The 15955-nt window shown below is 24.8% G+C and overlaps 1 protein-coding gene across 1 annotated transcript; it reads right to left on the bottom strand.

The window, feature by feature from the left end:
• Window positions 1–239: 239 nt before the first annotated feature.
• On the bottom strand, window positions 240–15339 carry LOC122855431 (homeotic protein Sex combs reduced). The gene is made up of 2 exons (XM_044156776.1): window positions 13426–15339; window positions 240–3622 (listed from the first exon to the last, which is right to left on the bottom strand). The coding sequence occupies exons 1-2, from the start codon at window positions 14231–14233 to the stop codon at window positions 3318–3320; spliced, it is 1113 nt and encodes a 370-aa protein (XP_044012711.1). The 5' UTR covers window positions 14234–15339; the 3' UTR covers window positions 240–3317.
• Window positions 15340–15955: the final 616 nt, after the last annotated feature.

Genomic DNA, 15955 nt, shown 5'->3' with positions numbered 1-15955 from the left:
TTTTTTTTTTTTTTTTTCGTCACAAGTTAACATGTTTTAATAGATTTCTTGAAAAGAAAAAAATTTAATTAATGACTTTTTATCTTATTAAATTATTTTCGAATTTTCTATTGAAAAAAAAAACAATTTTTGTTATAAATTAACTAAATATTTAAATTATCAACAATACAATAAACAGAAAAATAAAATATAATTTAGAAAAATGCTAAAGAATAAAGATGATAAATCTTTGAGCAGAGACTGCTTCATGCTGAGAATAATTTTGATGATTTGATATCATTACTAAATCATAGGATTGCCAAATTAATTAATTAAAAATTTTTCATATTGTTTTGAAATGAATTTTCTTTATTTATGTGATATTACAAATTAAGTTCAGTAGTGTCGATTTGAATGAAAATTTTTTTTCTTTTTAATTTAGGCTCGTCAACTGCGAGCATTCTTATCAACATCAATAAAAATTAACAAAAAGAAAAAAAAAAAAATTGTATATAGATTCTATTGTCAATTCAATTTTAAAAGAGTTTTAATTTTTTTTTTCTTCATTCAGTTGTATCAAGGTAGTAACCAAGGTACTTTATAAGTAATTTTAGAAAAAAAAATCCATTAGATTTGTAATCAAGATGTCTATGTTACCTACAGACAATTTTTCAATGGCTAATTAATATACAATATTAGAAAAATTATTATTGCATCTTAATTATCTCTTTAAATTAATTTGATCTAATAATTTCTTTGTATTTTTAATCTTTTAGACTTGTGACATTTAATAGTAATTTCTAACTTCAAATGTTGATTCAATTTTGAATATTTTTAATTGATAATTAGACTGGGAAAAATTCTAAATACATTTTACAATTCGAGAGGTAACAATGATATTGACAAAATTATTATAACAAAGTACCTAAAGTACCACCTCAATTACATCACAAACTACTTGAGAAACTTGTTTGTTTTATTTTTTAAAATTTGTAATTTATTCTCTTCAAATATATTAGTGTATAATTTAGTTTAAACTTTTTTTTTCTTTAATTTATTATACATTTTTTATGTTAATAATCAAATTGGAAAAACAAGAAAAAAAAATAAAAAAACAAACTTGTTTCTTTGAACAATGCAGACAACTATATTTGACCTGTTGTCCAAGACAAAAAAAAAAAATTAATATTATCACCTTTCAGTGATATAAAGACAGTACGACAAAGCGTGCAATTTATAACACACACATCATTTCAAAACAACAAAAAAAAAATATCAAAAAAATAAAAATTATAACGAAACAAATAAAATTCCAATATCAACACTGGAACTCACAATAAAAAGTTTTATAATTTAAATTAATTTATATATAAATTATATATATTTATTTTATTAAACTTTTTCGTGAGAAAAATCAATCATCAACAGATTCACTCGCAATATATCCAAATGACACTAAGACTTTTATATATTCATAAATTTTTTAAATATTATTTATAAGTTATAATAACCACAATAATTTTGAAAAAAAAAAAAAATTATTACACTCTAGTGATAAAAGTAAGTTGAAAAAATTTTTTTTACAAAAGAAGAAAATTAAATTTAAAAAAAAAAAACACGAATTTAATTAACATTTTATTTAATTATAATTATTTTTTATTTTTTCATGAGGCCACATTGAAAAGTCGAACTCTTCTCAATTTTTTTCCTTCACAATTATAACTCATCTATTTTTATTTTTATTTTTTGTTGATATATATTCAATATAATTATTTACAAATGTTTTTTTTTAATTTTAAATTTCCTTGAATTTTTTTTTATATCATATACATTATGATCCCTGTATGTTTCCGAATTTGTTTTCTCGTATAACGCACAGTTTTTGTCTCACGATATAAAGTTTTATAAACTTGTAACTTAACTCAAAACGACGTTCTAAATTTTCTTTTAATATTCTGTTTTTCTTTTTTATTTAAATGTATACTTATATATTATTTAATTTTTAATGTTATTAATTTATTCATTTTTTTTTTCTTTATAATCTTAAGTATACGTCGATTTTTTTGTATCACAAATTACATCAAAATATGCGCTAATACGCATTAACATAACAGTCTAATTTGCGCACTTTTTTTTTTTGCATATATAGTTTTGCGTTTACAAATTATTCAGCCAATTAACTCAACAGCATTATCGGCCAATATTTTATATACCAAGGTTAAACCTCAGAGCTTTTAAAAAATCATTTACATTGTGATAAAAAAAAAAAAAAAAACAAATTTTTTCTTTTGCTTAAATCAATAAGCAAAGAAAAATTAATGAAAATTATAAAATTATAAAATAATCGAACCAGCACTATGCACAGACTAAATATATATAACACACATTTATATTTATATATATTTATATACATTTATAAATTTACAATAATTAATAAATGAGATTAATCAGTTTAAAATTCTTATTTTGGCCGAGAATACTTTGAGCAATGAAAAGCAGTATTTAAATTTTTTTAAAATTTATTAAAAACATTTAATATTTGAAATAAAAAATTATTTCTACTTTCAAAATAAAATAATAATAATATTTCTACAGAATTACAAGAAGAAGAAAAATAAGTACTGTCATTAAATGTATTCATATTAAATTTTTTTCTCTTCTTTTTTAAAACGAAAAAAAAAAAAAAATATCTATTATAATTAGTTTTCTTAAATCTAATGAGATTCGCTAAATCTCGCCCACTAAGAGAGACTCTTGGCAATAATATTATGTATTTTAAAAAATTTATTTATGTATACATAATTTAATTTCATTGCATTTGTTGTTTTAAGAAGTCTCTTTGGAGCACAGTACAGTTCCAAGTATTTGTACGCATTTAAAAATGCATATTATTGAGCAGAATTTTTTTTTCATTTAACAAATAATATTGTTGATGAATTTATTTTTTTATAAGGCTTTTTAATTTTCATTCAATTGCTAATGTCAGTTTGACTAGAAATGAGCACAGTTTCAATTTTCAAAACATCATGAAAATTATTTATCAGAATTTTTTCCAACAATAATATTAAAGCTGCCATATTTTTTAAAAATTAAATTTGTTTTTTGTTTCGATTGAATTGATTCTGTGCTCAGTACAAAATGAAACAGCAATATGTTTGTAATTTTTTAAATAAAATTAACAAACATAGAGATAAGTTTCTTGTAATCCATTGATTAGAATGTAAAGATGTTACTTGATGTTTTTTTTGATGATTATTAAAGCCTTAAAAATTCTGCTCACCGTACATACCCGGAAACCGGACAGAATGCGCCCCAAGCTCGGCGGGCGAGAACTCGTCCTATGTAGCCAAATGTGCAAACTGTCCTGGATGTGGTGCAAATTGATATGGATGTCCATAAGGTGACATATGATATGGTACAATATTCATACTCGCCATTTTATGTTCTTTCTTCCATTTCATACGTCGATTTTGAAACCATATTTTTATTTGACGTTCTGTTAAACAAAGTGCATGTGCTATTTCAATTCTTCTTCGTCGCGTTAAATAACGATTAAAATGAAATTCTTTTTCCAATTCTAATGTTTGATATCTTGTATATGATGTTCTTTGACGTTTTGTTTCACCATTTGCATTGACAGTACCTGAAAAATCACAAAATAAATAAATAAGTAATTTAATTTTACAAGAAAAAACATTTAAAAAAATTATAAATTTCATAGAATAAAATTTAAAAATTAAAATAGAAATTTTTAAATTACATTTATCATTCTTGTCAAATATGATTAATTTTTTATTGAGATATCAATTAATTTTCATTAATTGTATTTGTTATTGACAATTGAATGAAAAAAAAATTAAAGCAAATGACATATTGAATCAAGTAGAAAGCACTATAAGCAAGTGCACTTTCACCCACCAAATGATCGTATATATTAAAGTGTCAGCTCATTTAGAGCAACAGCGAAAATGCTATAAATATGACAACACTGGGTGCTCAAAGCAGCGTGAACGATTGCCACTCAAATGTATACACATTTTCCTCATATATTCGTATGAACAAACCGACGAATATAAAATTGAGCTTTCTAGTTAGAGGAATCCTTTGGACTAAGTTTATGCTCAAAAGATTACTAATGAGTTACAATTTTTTTTTTTTTTTTCTTTCTTCAAATTTTGTAGGTGAAAGCCAAGCGTAATGATCATGTTATCGCTTTCCTATTCATGTAGCACATCATGTTGTAAATTCAAGTTTTTTTTTTTTTATAAAAATTTCTATTAATAAAAAGCACAGTGTTTGTTTTTCAAAATTTAATACTATTTTTTTATTATTATTTAATAAATATTTATTTTTTTCTTCTACTAGTAATACCAAAATAATTTTTGTCTTGTAATAATGATAATAATAATTAATAATAATTGTTATTTAAATATTAATTGGCTGAAAAATTGAAAAAGAATTCATCAATCCAGTGAAAATTGAAGAGGAAAATTTTGAGTTGGAATTAATGAGAATTGAGTTGATTTGAATTGTTGTTGTTTTTTTTTTTTTTAATTTAATTACTCTGATGATTTTCAATTAAGAAAAAAAATTAATATTTTCAAATACCTGTAAATATAAATTGTTGAATAATGAAATATTTAAATTTTTTTCGACAAAATATATGCATTATGCATTTAAGTGACAGAAACAGAGTAGACTTTGTATTTGTTTTTATTTATATTTTTGGCGTTTATTTCCTTTCTTTGTTTCTTTGTTATATTCATCTTTATCTCTTTTTTCTACTCTGCATTCTATTAAGAGCGAGGCCCAGCACGAAAACGCTAGACACGACGTAAACGTGACATCGAGATGGCTGACACGACGACACGGCACCAGGCTTACATGCACCATGTTCCTTCCTATTACTTTTCTTCCTTTTTTTTTTTTTTAATTTTTTTTACCTCCCTCTCTATCTCTCTATATATATATTTTTTTATTTTTTTTTCATCTCATTTCATTCCACTCATCAACTTGTCTGTTCTCAGCGATAAATGTCTTGCTTTTTTTTCTCAAAAATAAAAAAAATATATATTTTTTTTTCTATCTATCTATCTATAATCTGTATATTAGTTTTTAGAATTTTAGGCATAGTCCAAACTATTAAAATCTTGATAAAATTATTTTCAAGACAACAATAGATTGTGTTTTGTCTTGAGAAAATTTGACTTGAGATTAAACTATGTTTATGTAATTTAAAAATAAATTTTTAATCCATTGATATTTTAATTTAAATAGTAGAGAAAATTTTTAGACTTTCCTTATATATTCTTGCTCAAAATTCCAAGTCTGATTCAAAAAAAAAAGAAATAATAAAAATAAAAAACACTATAGTTATTGAAAAAATTATATTTACTATTTTTTCCTAGATTTTACCTTGACAAATTAATGTCAAATGTAAATTAACAAATAAAAAAAAATAATTAAATTGACTGTAACATAGTGATTTAATTAATGAAAAAGACAATTGTAAACATCAACGAAACGAATAATAAAACTGATATTCATATAATAGCATTCATAAATGAGTAAATGACGTAATAGAAATATTTAAAATATTTACAATTGACACAGAACAAAGCATTGATACGTGCACAGACGACATGTACGTATTATTCTGGCTCTTGGCCAGTCCCAAATTTTTTTTTCCTCAGATTGAAAAGTTGATATATATTTATGGCCAACCGATTACGGAAGGAATGACTAGATCACATGTACAAATTTAATTTTACCTCATGCCACTGGTTTTTTTGTGTGTGATGTTTTTCTCTTTGAATTTTCATGAAAAGAAAATATACATATTTAATACATAAAATCATGGAAATAATGAATCACATGTTATCCGTATGTGTCGCTGTAATGTCACTTATTTGCAATTCGAAAACTTTCAACAGCTGCAGCATTTAAAGATTACGTAGTAGAGATTATAATGTTTATCTATATATCTTTAGACTATTCATTTTTTTTTTTTTTCTTTGTATTTTTTTTTTAAGAATTAAAGAAATGTTTTTACGGTTTTATGTGTGTATATTATAAAGAGTAGAATAAATCGTCCCTGGAAATAAAGTCGAGTCAGAATAGAGACCTACCCGTGTTGCCATCCATCAAGTGTCATTCACAGTCTGATCGACATTCTCAGTCATTCAAGTCTCAAACGTAACCAACAATCTCCCAATGCACTTTATTTATTTTTTTTTGCATCACAACATTAAATGAAACAAAAAAAACAACAACAAAAATACCATCAAGCAAATATAACATATTTTTTTTTTTTTTATCTGAATTTATAATTCACATTGATTATCATTTATCAATTAAATTTTATAAATAATTTTTATTTTTTTGAATTAAAATAGTTGAATCAAGGTTTTTAATTTTTATGCAATTTAGTAAAATTATTATTTTTACGTTTATAAATTAATAAACTTATTAAGTAATGGACAAAATATTATTTAAAAAAAATAAATAAACTCATGATTTTATAATTCATTTAGCCGGTTTATTTGAGTATTAAATTTAAAATCTTTTTACATTGATTTTTTAATATACAAGATGAAAAAATTCCAATAAAAATTAGTATGCTTGCATAGTAATTGTAGTCCATGTAACGTATTCAAAAAAAAAAAAATGATTATGCTGCACAGTAATTTTTATTGGACTTTTTTTTTGGTAATTTTCATTGGATTTTAGTAAATTACTGTGCGAGCATGGTAATTTCCATGATTTTGAAAATAAATAATGTATTTTTTGATTTACCAAAAAATATAAAATAAAAAATTTACGAATAAAATTTGAAGATGTAAAAGAATTTTTTTGATATGGTCAAGTTGAGCTGTTTTGCCCCATATATAGATACAAATATATAATTGTTTATTCATTCAGATTCGTGAGACGAACACTGATCCAATGACGTTTTGTTACTGGGATATTAATGACTGTATTTTCCAAAGAGAAATAAAACCACATAGTCGACTGGTGAAGTCTGATACTTATATGCATCCGAGAGCATGTCACAACCTGGCTCCGACGGCATCAACAATTTGTGTTTAAAGGTCAAGCACAAAAAAACCATCACCCCTGTTTTTATTTGCAATTTTTTTTTTTTCCTTGTAATATTTTATCGTTTCTTTATTTATTTGCGTACAATATAGCAATTATTATTTATTATTTTTTTCTTCATATCAAATATCAATTACTAAGTGTAAATTTATATCGTTAATAATGGCTAACTTGAATTTAACTTAAGCAATTAATTATTGTGCAAGTAGAATAGATTTTAAAGTTAAAAAAAAATGAATTAATTGATATTTAAAATTGAAATCATAAAAGGTGTGCTAAAATAAATTCAATATTTCAATTTGACAATATTTAATGATGAGAATTATTCAATTTAAAAAAAATATAATATGTTTTTATTATTAATATATATGAATGTGTCAATTTCAATTTTCCATATTATGCTTTCTAGTTAAATATGTTTTACAAAATCCTTTACAAATACGTTAAAATATGTGTACCTTCTCTTGTAAATCCCATCTTGGCTGATGTATCTTTCTCACTTCTTGAAGATGTTATAAAGCCTTGTGTGTGATCACTAAGACTATTTTATTTATAACCCAACTGAACAGGGGTATCGTATGTTCATTTAAAAGTATGTTTCAATCTAGGAACGCCCCCAACACACCCAACACTTTTGTACTCTCATTCAATCTTTATATAATAAAAATAACTTACTAAATACTTTGAGATAATATTTTATTTTTTAAATATATGAGAATAAAATTATTGGTATATTCAAGATTAAAGTTTTTTTTTTTTAAACTTGATTCAAATTGAATATTTTTTATTTCAACATTGAGCCCCAATTAAAAACAATCATGGCCTAGCATCAATTTTATTTTTTATATTAAATAATAATTTTTGTGAATATTTCTTGATCTGGTAAATTTTATTTTTTTATTATAATTTAACTGTTGGTGTTTAAAATTATCCAAACAATTTTTTGATAAAATATTGCTGATTTATTTTTTCCACGAATTTAAATGCTTGCCCAATAAATTTTCGATTGGATTCCAAAACTATTTACCAAGTTGAGTCATCCCAGTTCAAATCCATTTGGGGTCCAAAGCCATGTTGGGAAAATTTTCTCTTGACTGTATAACATGTGTGTAATTTTCTAGTCTTGGTTCGTGCATCTGTTTAAGTTAACACAAATTTTTTCCTTTCTATTTTATCGCTAAACCTTGCTACGATACTGAATTGATCGACCAAAAAAAAAATACAACCAATTCAGTCACGTTTTAATCATCGATTTAAATTTACAAAAAAATATCAATAGAGAAATTTATATCCTATTATATATTTTTCAAAAAATATCTTACTCAAAAAAATACAAAATTTAAATTCGAAAAATCAGTTAATGAAGAACTCAAGCTTATATAAATGTTTGCGGCTTTAAATTTTTGTAAAAATATCTATATGAATATGAAAAAGTATATTATATTTTTCTGTCATTGTCATAATAGAGTCATTATTTTTAACAAAAGCAACATTGAGTAGAGAAATTTATGTGACAGCTTAACAAGAGCATTATAAAAAAAATAAAAAACAACCTCAAATAGCACACCATAAAATATCATGGGATTCGGTTACGAACAAAAGCAACAAAAAGATTTAGAATATGCTATGGGTTTGAGATATATGTACTCAATGAAGTCATATCAAACGAAAGTAAACTAAGGGGAAGAAAAAAAGACAGATAATTATTATGTTTTGATCATGTATTGCCTCATGAAAGAAAAAAAAAAAATATTGATATAGATCAAAATGGATCATAAAGAGAGCAAAAAAAAATCCGCGAAGAAAAGTGATATAGTATATTTTATATACACACTTATTTTAAAATTCCATCGTTATTATTATTTTTTTTTTTGATATTTATTATGATATATAAACTATTAAACCACGTGAGCTCGTAAATTTTCGACATTGAGCTTTGCAAAAGACTATCCAACTTGGAGGGTCCTCTATTCCCAATTTGGAATGACATGCGGTCTTTTAACACACAAGAATCAAAGATCCCCATATTGGATTGTATGGCATGCTGTAAAAGTTAGAGGTTCTTCAATGCTATGTTCTGCAACAGGCGTCTTTATACTTGCTTTTTTATTTTATTTTTTTTTTCTTATTTTTTGAACCCTCTAGGAATTCAAACCCCGCATGAACACATGTCCTATCACGATTGGTTAAATTCGTAATCACAATCACAACATTTTCAACAAGCCATTTTGTATATTTAATCCCACACATTATCACCAATGTACAGCTGATGTATTATATAATACAAAATTACATACATTTTAAATAATAATATATATTATTTATATGTATCAATATAAATTTTAACAAGTAAATTAATAATAAATTTTTTATCAAAATGCAAATATTAATTTACAATTTTTATATAAATTGTAAATATTATTATTATGAATTTTTTCATTGAAAAATATTTTATCAAATGCTTCTGATTTATAATGAGATAAAAAAAAAAATATTACAAGATAAAATTCTAACTTGGAATTATGATTTATTATACAGCTAATCTGTTTCTAGTTTTTTTTTTTTATATAATTTATATATTACGTGTAAACATTAATTTATTTACACGACAATATGTTATTAATTTTTTGTAATAATTATCAGAATTTTATAAGACAGCTATTTTTGAATAAAATAATTTTCACGTATGTTGTCATGCGTATAAGACATTAGGGTCATTTATAATCAGCTAATCATCAAGTGTCCGACCCACTGGTCATTGACTTTGATATAAAATTATATTATTGATAATTTCGTAATGAAATCCAAAAATAATTTTAACTTATCAAGACTGTATAAATTAACACACATATTATTTAAAAATATAATACATTTTTGTTGTTGGTTTCTTTTAAAAAATACCACATTAAATTACCACATTATTTTTGATTAAAACATTAAATTTAAAGAAAAAAAAAAAAACAAATTATGATTGCATTTAAAATTGAGTACATTTTGTGGTGCTTTACATATCTGACAAACCTGACTGTCGTTCCTCTTTTTGCCCGGGCCAAAACTATAATTAGATTCATCTTGTTCTTTATCGAAAAAGACCCCGTCCCAGATTCTTATTTCAATTATGAATTAGTTCTCTCACAAGTCAATGTTTTATTTTTTTCATCATGCTCACAGTATTTGTTTTTTTTTTTAAATTTAAAAGTTGATCTTCTCATACACTGTACGAGAATAAAAAGTTGATACAGAAAAATCAAAATGAAAAATAGACCAATTGACAAAAAAAAAATAGAAAAAGATAAAAGTATACAAATATAAATAAAAAAAAAAAGAATAAAAGTATCCTAGTGTCACTGATACATATTCACGAAATCTGACAGATGTACTCAGTATTTTGTTTTTTTTTTTTTTTCATTTTATTTTGCTTCTCAACCAGCTAAAATCTTCCGATTTATCAAATGTCACTCTTTAGACCCTTTTCATCAACCTAAATTTTTCAAATCTTCGTTTTCCTGTGTGTCTCATCACCTTTTTTATTTATTTATTTTTTTTTTTTTTCAAGTAAAAACGTTTGGTACGAAGCCGCCATCTCTGACGTATTTTATTTCGGCATGATTTTGACCTTCAAATCGAATGAACATTGTTGATGGTTTTCTATTGTTTGAAAATATATTCAAAGAAAATTATATAAAAACCTGCATTCGTCAAAATGGTATTGTGCAAGATTTGTTAATTTTTCAAAAGCCCTTTTTTTCGGTAAAATTTAAAAGAATAACCTTCAAAAGAAACATACTGATAGACTAGAAAGGGTTTTGGCTTTTGATGTAAATAAAGGATAACGAGGGTATAAGATGTCCTTCATGCTTTATTTTGTGTTGCAAAAAACTATTAGTAACTTCCGCAAAATATCAATAGGTTGAATAATTTTACCAAAGAAAAGGCTTGAACAGGAACAAATTGGAGCATTTAGAAAATAATTCTTGTAATTTTTAAAACACGTTGGAAATTATTGCGTTTGAGTATTTTTTTTCTTTTTTTTTTTTTCGCAATAGACTACCTACTGTTAAAACTACTTGGAAAAAAAAAAAAAAGATAAAAATTTATAGTATTTTAAAACTATGCTTGTCGTTAAATTTATTATGTTTATAGTTATCATGGACAGCAAGGGGAGCATTTAGATTTACTATGTGGCATGATAAATTCAACAATAAATATAGTAAATGATTTTTATTTTAATTTTTTTAAAAATATCAGACCACCTATAATGAATTTAACTATATAAAATAATAATTTACTATATTTATATGTGAAAATTTATTATACATAAAATACCAACTGTATAATATTTTTTAAATAATTAAAAATAATTTTATTTTAATAATAAATAAATATATATTTTTAACATTTAAAAAATAATCTTTCTTTTTATTTATTTATTTTTTTTTGAAATTCTATTCCTATTTGTTATTTATTTACTTTAATTTTTTCGTTGTCTAAAATTAAAATTATTTTTTCTTTATATTAAATTTTCAATTTGATAAATATATAAGAGAAGAATAATTATTATAGTTATTAAAATCGCTGTGATTTTTTATAACCAATTTGTGTAAGTAAAAAAATATTCTAATGAAATTAATCGTTAGAATTATAATTATAATCGGAATTTCATTGAGCCGACGCAGTAAATCACAGCGGAGATGCTACCAACGCGCATATGTACAAATTACTTGAACAAAAAAACTCGTAAATACATGCATAAACACATAAATCTCTTCTTTAAAAATTGTTTTTCTATGTGCAATTACATTCTTCAAGAAAATGCATTGCAGGTAGATCAGAAATTAGCTAACCTTTGAGCTGAAATCCATCTTGTTTTGCCTATTGATTTTTAAATATTTACAGAAGCTCTTGATGAGTCAACCTCTAATTATATATTTCCACTCAAACAACAATTTTAATAATATATATAAACACATATGATTTTATGAGGTGTCGATGTATTGAAATATCATCAATTCTCAATCAAATTTATTGAGAGAATAATTTATTTAAAAATAACTTATTCATTTGTAATTTTATTCATTTATTTTAATATTAATTTAAATAATAAAAAGATAATAAATTTTTTTTTTAATATATTGTTAATTTTTTTTATGGTTATTATTAGCTAATAAACTATTTATAAATATTATTTAATTTATATTTATATAAAATAAACAGAGAAGAATATTGGAATATATTAAAATGCAAAAAAAAAAATTTATGGCTTTTTTTTATATTGTTTTTAAAATATTAACTTAAAAAAAAAAAAGGAAATTATTATTTCTAACTGGAAAATTAGATAATAGAAATTCTTATATATTTGAATTTTTTATTTAAACTTTTTTTAGTATCTAAAAAATTTATCGTTCCATAGTGTTTTTAAATGAACAATTTTAATTCATTTTTATTTATCCGACGGCGTAACGTCTCGACTCTTAATAAATTTAACGAGCCACAATAAATTATCAAAAATATATTTTATTTCTTTTTATTTGTTTGCAGTTTGAAGTTTCTACTTTTGCAAAAATCTAATGATATGAAATTTAGCTTATCCGACATTTTGTAATTATCAAAATATCAAAAGTTTAATAATTTTTTATCCAAAACAATTGTTTATTTTTTATTGAAATAATTTTTTTAAAACACAATTAAAATTACTACATTGTTGTTATAATTTTTACTTGATATTAATATCAATTTTATGTTCGTCCAAATGACAATTTAAATTGGACTAGTTTACTACCACAGAGTATTTTTTTTTTCGAAATTTCTAGGCAGATTTAACACATGGCCCAATACTCAAAGAAATAAATTTTACATTTTTTTTTTTTTTTTCAAAAGAAATGCATACTTTTGCACACATGTCCTTTGAGAATTTAAATTTCTAAATAAGAATTCAAAAATTTTAATGTAACTGCTGGTGGTCCCATTTTGAAAGGCAAATCTTTGGTGTAATTTAAGTAGAAAGAAATTTAACCACGATCAAGATGTTGCATAATACCGTTTTGAGAAATTTAAAATGGACTTAAATAATTAGTTCAATAATTACTTAAATGCAATATAAATATACATAAAAAAAAAAAGCTAAAATTATCCTCATAACTTATGATTCAGTGACTGAAATTAAAATGAATAAAAAAAAAAAAACAACAACAACAACAATTACCATATAAATTGTTTTTTAAAATCTTTGGCCCTTGATTTAATTTCCTAACATTTTTGATTTATATTTATAATATGTGTTAAATCATTTTTTGCTGATAATGATAAACGCATAAATAAAAAAGTAATAATATTAATAATTAAACTTACTTTGACCAATATGAACCCTTTTCATCCAAGGATATATTTGTGGTGGATTACCACCACTTGCATTTCCTTTATTTGATGAATTATTTCCAGTACTAGAAGTACTTGAAGTAGATGATGCTGGTGATGATGCTGATGATACTGTTGTTAATGTTGTACTGCTTTCACCAATAACCCTTGAACTACCACTTGGTGGTGATGATCCTGATGCTGAAATTGATGGTCTTGATGATATACCAGATGGTGATGTTAAATTTAAATTTGCTTTGCTAGTACTAGCTTGTGGTGTTGGACTATTTCTTGATGTTGATGTTGTTAAATCTTGTGGTGATGATACACTAGTGGAAGACGTTGAATCTGAGTACTTACAACTTGATGTTGATGGTACAGATACTGTTGTTCCAGCTTGTAATAATGGAGCTGTTTGATCTGGATGTATTAATGATTGTGGATGATGTTGTTGATGATGTTGTTGAGCATGTAAATTGTGTTGTGTTGTTGATGTTGTATTTATTCTTGGACCTGGTTGAAGTTGTGTATAGTCTATCATTCCTGTTGGTGGTGGATGTTGCATTCCAGTTGCTGGTGTTGCAAATGGATGTTGAGGATAGTGTTGTTGTGGTGAATAACATGGTGTTGGATATCCAGTATTTGCTGGATTTGGATTGTAGTAATCACCTCCAGCTGGTGATGGTGCCTGTAATGGCTCACTTGGAGAGGTTGGATTTGGTCGAGTTTGTTGTTGTTGTTGTTGGGCCTGTTGGCCAGCATAACATGATGCCAATGAATTCACAAATTGATATGAACTCATTTTTTTTTTCTTTCGTTTTTTTTTAAATTTTTAATTCAACTATTTAATCTTTGTTTAAGATTTATATGATCATAAGTATTTTATTTATACACTTACGATCATCTTAAGCAAATAATAATTTATTGCTCATTTATTAAATTGTGTCATTTTTAATTTTTTGTACACTCTATGCTCTTTTTTGAAATTATCTTTTCATCAGTACTTTTTGTTATAAATATACATCAATAGATGTGTCGTGTAATTTGTAAATAAGGTAATAACAAATAAAAATTATAGTACAATTTATAATTCAAAATTTGACTAATGAAGAGGACAAAACCGGTAAATAGTTGAAAAAAAATAATTTGTTTTTTACAAGCGCCACGTGGGTATTACAGTGTCGAAAGAAACAGCTATAAAACTGTCTTCCGCTTCTTTACGACCTTACCGGGTGCAATTACCCACGGGGAACACTGAGGACCCGGCACGTTTCTACAACAACCGTCTGGCACGGGCCCTGTCCCATTGAGGAACACATCGATGTTAATCACTTTACAGTATATATTTGTAGTTGTTGTTTTTTTTTTTTTCTTTCTTTAAATCTATTATTATTTATATTTTTATTTCCAAGCACAACTAGTTAACGCCAAATTTAAACCACCTCGTTTGTTTTGAAAAATCACCAGTCAATAAATTTAAAAAACTAAACATAAATAAATTTAAAAAAACCAAACAAATCAACAAGGATGAAAAAAAACTAAACATAAATCACTCAGATTAACACAAAATCACAGATCCAACAATCAATTTGAAATAATTGATAAACTCCGATAACGCATTGAACAAAAAAATAATTTAAAAAACAAAATCTTCTTTTTTGTAAAAAGAGAAAAAAATATATATAAATAAATAAATAAATAAATAAACAAAAAAAAAAAAAACACAATGAATTTTGAAAATTAAAACAAAAATAATAAATTAATATAATTATAAATTGGATACTGATAGTAAGTTACTCAAAAAATGTATTGTTTATAATATTTGAGCTTTTTTTATTTAAGAGTATTTCCTTGACGTTGTGCAGTTTGTGTTGCGTACGCGTAGGGAGGTGGTATCGTACTGAACCACCGTGATCCTCGTAGCCGGTGCGGTAGCTGTCACGTGCCCGCGCTGCGTGTCAGAAGAACCGACCAATCGCTATCGTTCGTCAAACCTTGATTGGTCTCTTTTTCTTTTACTCTTTCTCGTTCATAGCTTGAACATTGGAGTTTCCCCTCTCACTGTTTAAAAATTTTTTTATTTTCCAAGGCTCCAGACCGTCTTCACTATCTTCGGTCATCAACTTTGTTTAGAATTTTATTTTCATGAAAAATCAGCGTGAGTAGGATGGATCTTTTACCTATAGTTGAGATGAACAAAAAAAAATCAAAAAATACCGACCAGAGTTAGAGGAGACTACTCTCGTAAGATGAAAAAACTCCGGAAGGGGTAAACATTTTACATGATGCTTAGAGAAATAGTGTTGGTGATGTTTGATATATTAAAGTGGGGAATTTATAAACATATCTAGAATGGAGATATTCGGGAGCCGACCAGTATATAGTTTATTTTATGGAGGGGCCAAAGAGGGCTTATCAAAAATTCTTTGCCTTGTCCTTCAACAGTCAAAACTATATACTTTGTTGATGTTACATATCTCCTAGCGACGGAGAGTGTGCGCTCTCTTGTCTTTAATTATTATGA

This window comes from Aphidius gifuensis, linkage group LG4 (assembly GCF_014905175.1).
Source record: "Aphidius gifuensis isolate YNYX2018 linkage group LG4, ASM1490517v1, whole genome shotgun sequence".
NCBI classification, from domain to species: domain Eukaryota; kingdom Metazoa; phylum Arthropoda; class Insecta; order Hymenoptera; family Braconidae; genus Aphidius; species Aphidius gifuensis.
This window is presented reverse-complemented; position numbering and strand designations above follow the sequence as displayed.

Excerpts from the sequence above, each read along its gene's own strand:
- LOC122855431 (XM_044156776.1), bottom strand. The coding sequence starts at position 14,233 with ATGAGTTCATATCAATTTGTGAATTCATTGGCATCATGTTATGCTGGC. Across the intron at positions 3,623-13,425 it reads AAGGGTTCATATTGGTCAAA|GTACTGTCAATGCAAATGGT; the intron begins GTAAGTTTAATT and ends GTGATTTTTCAG.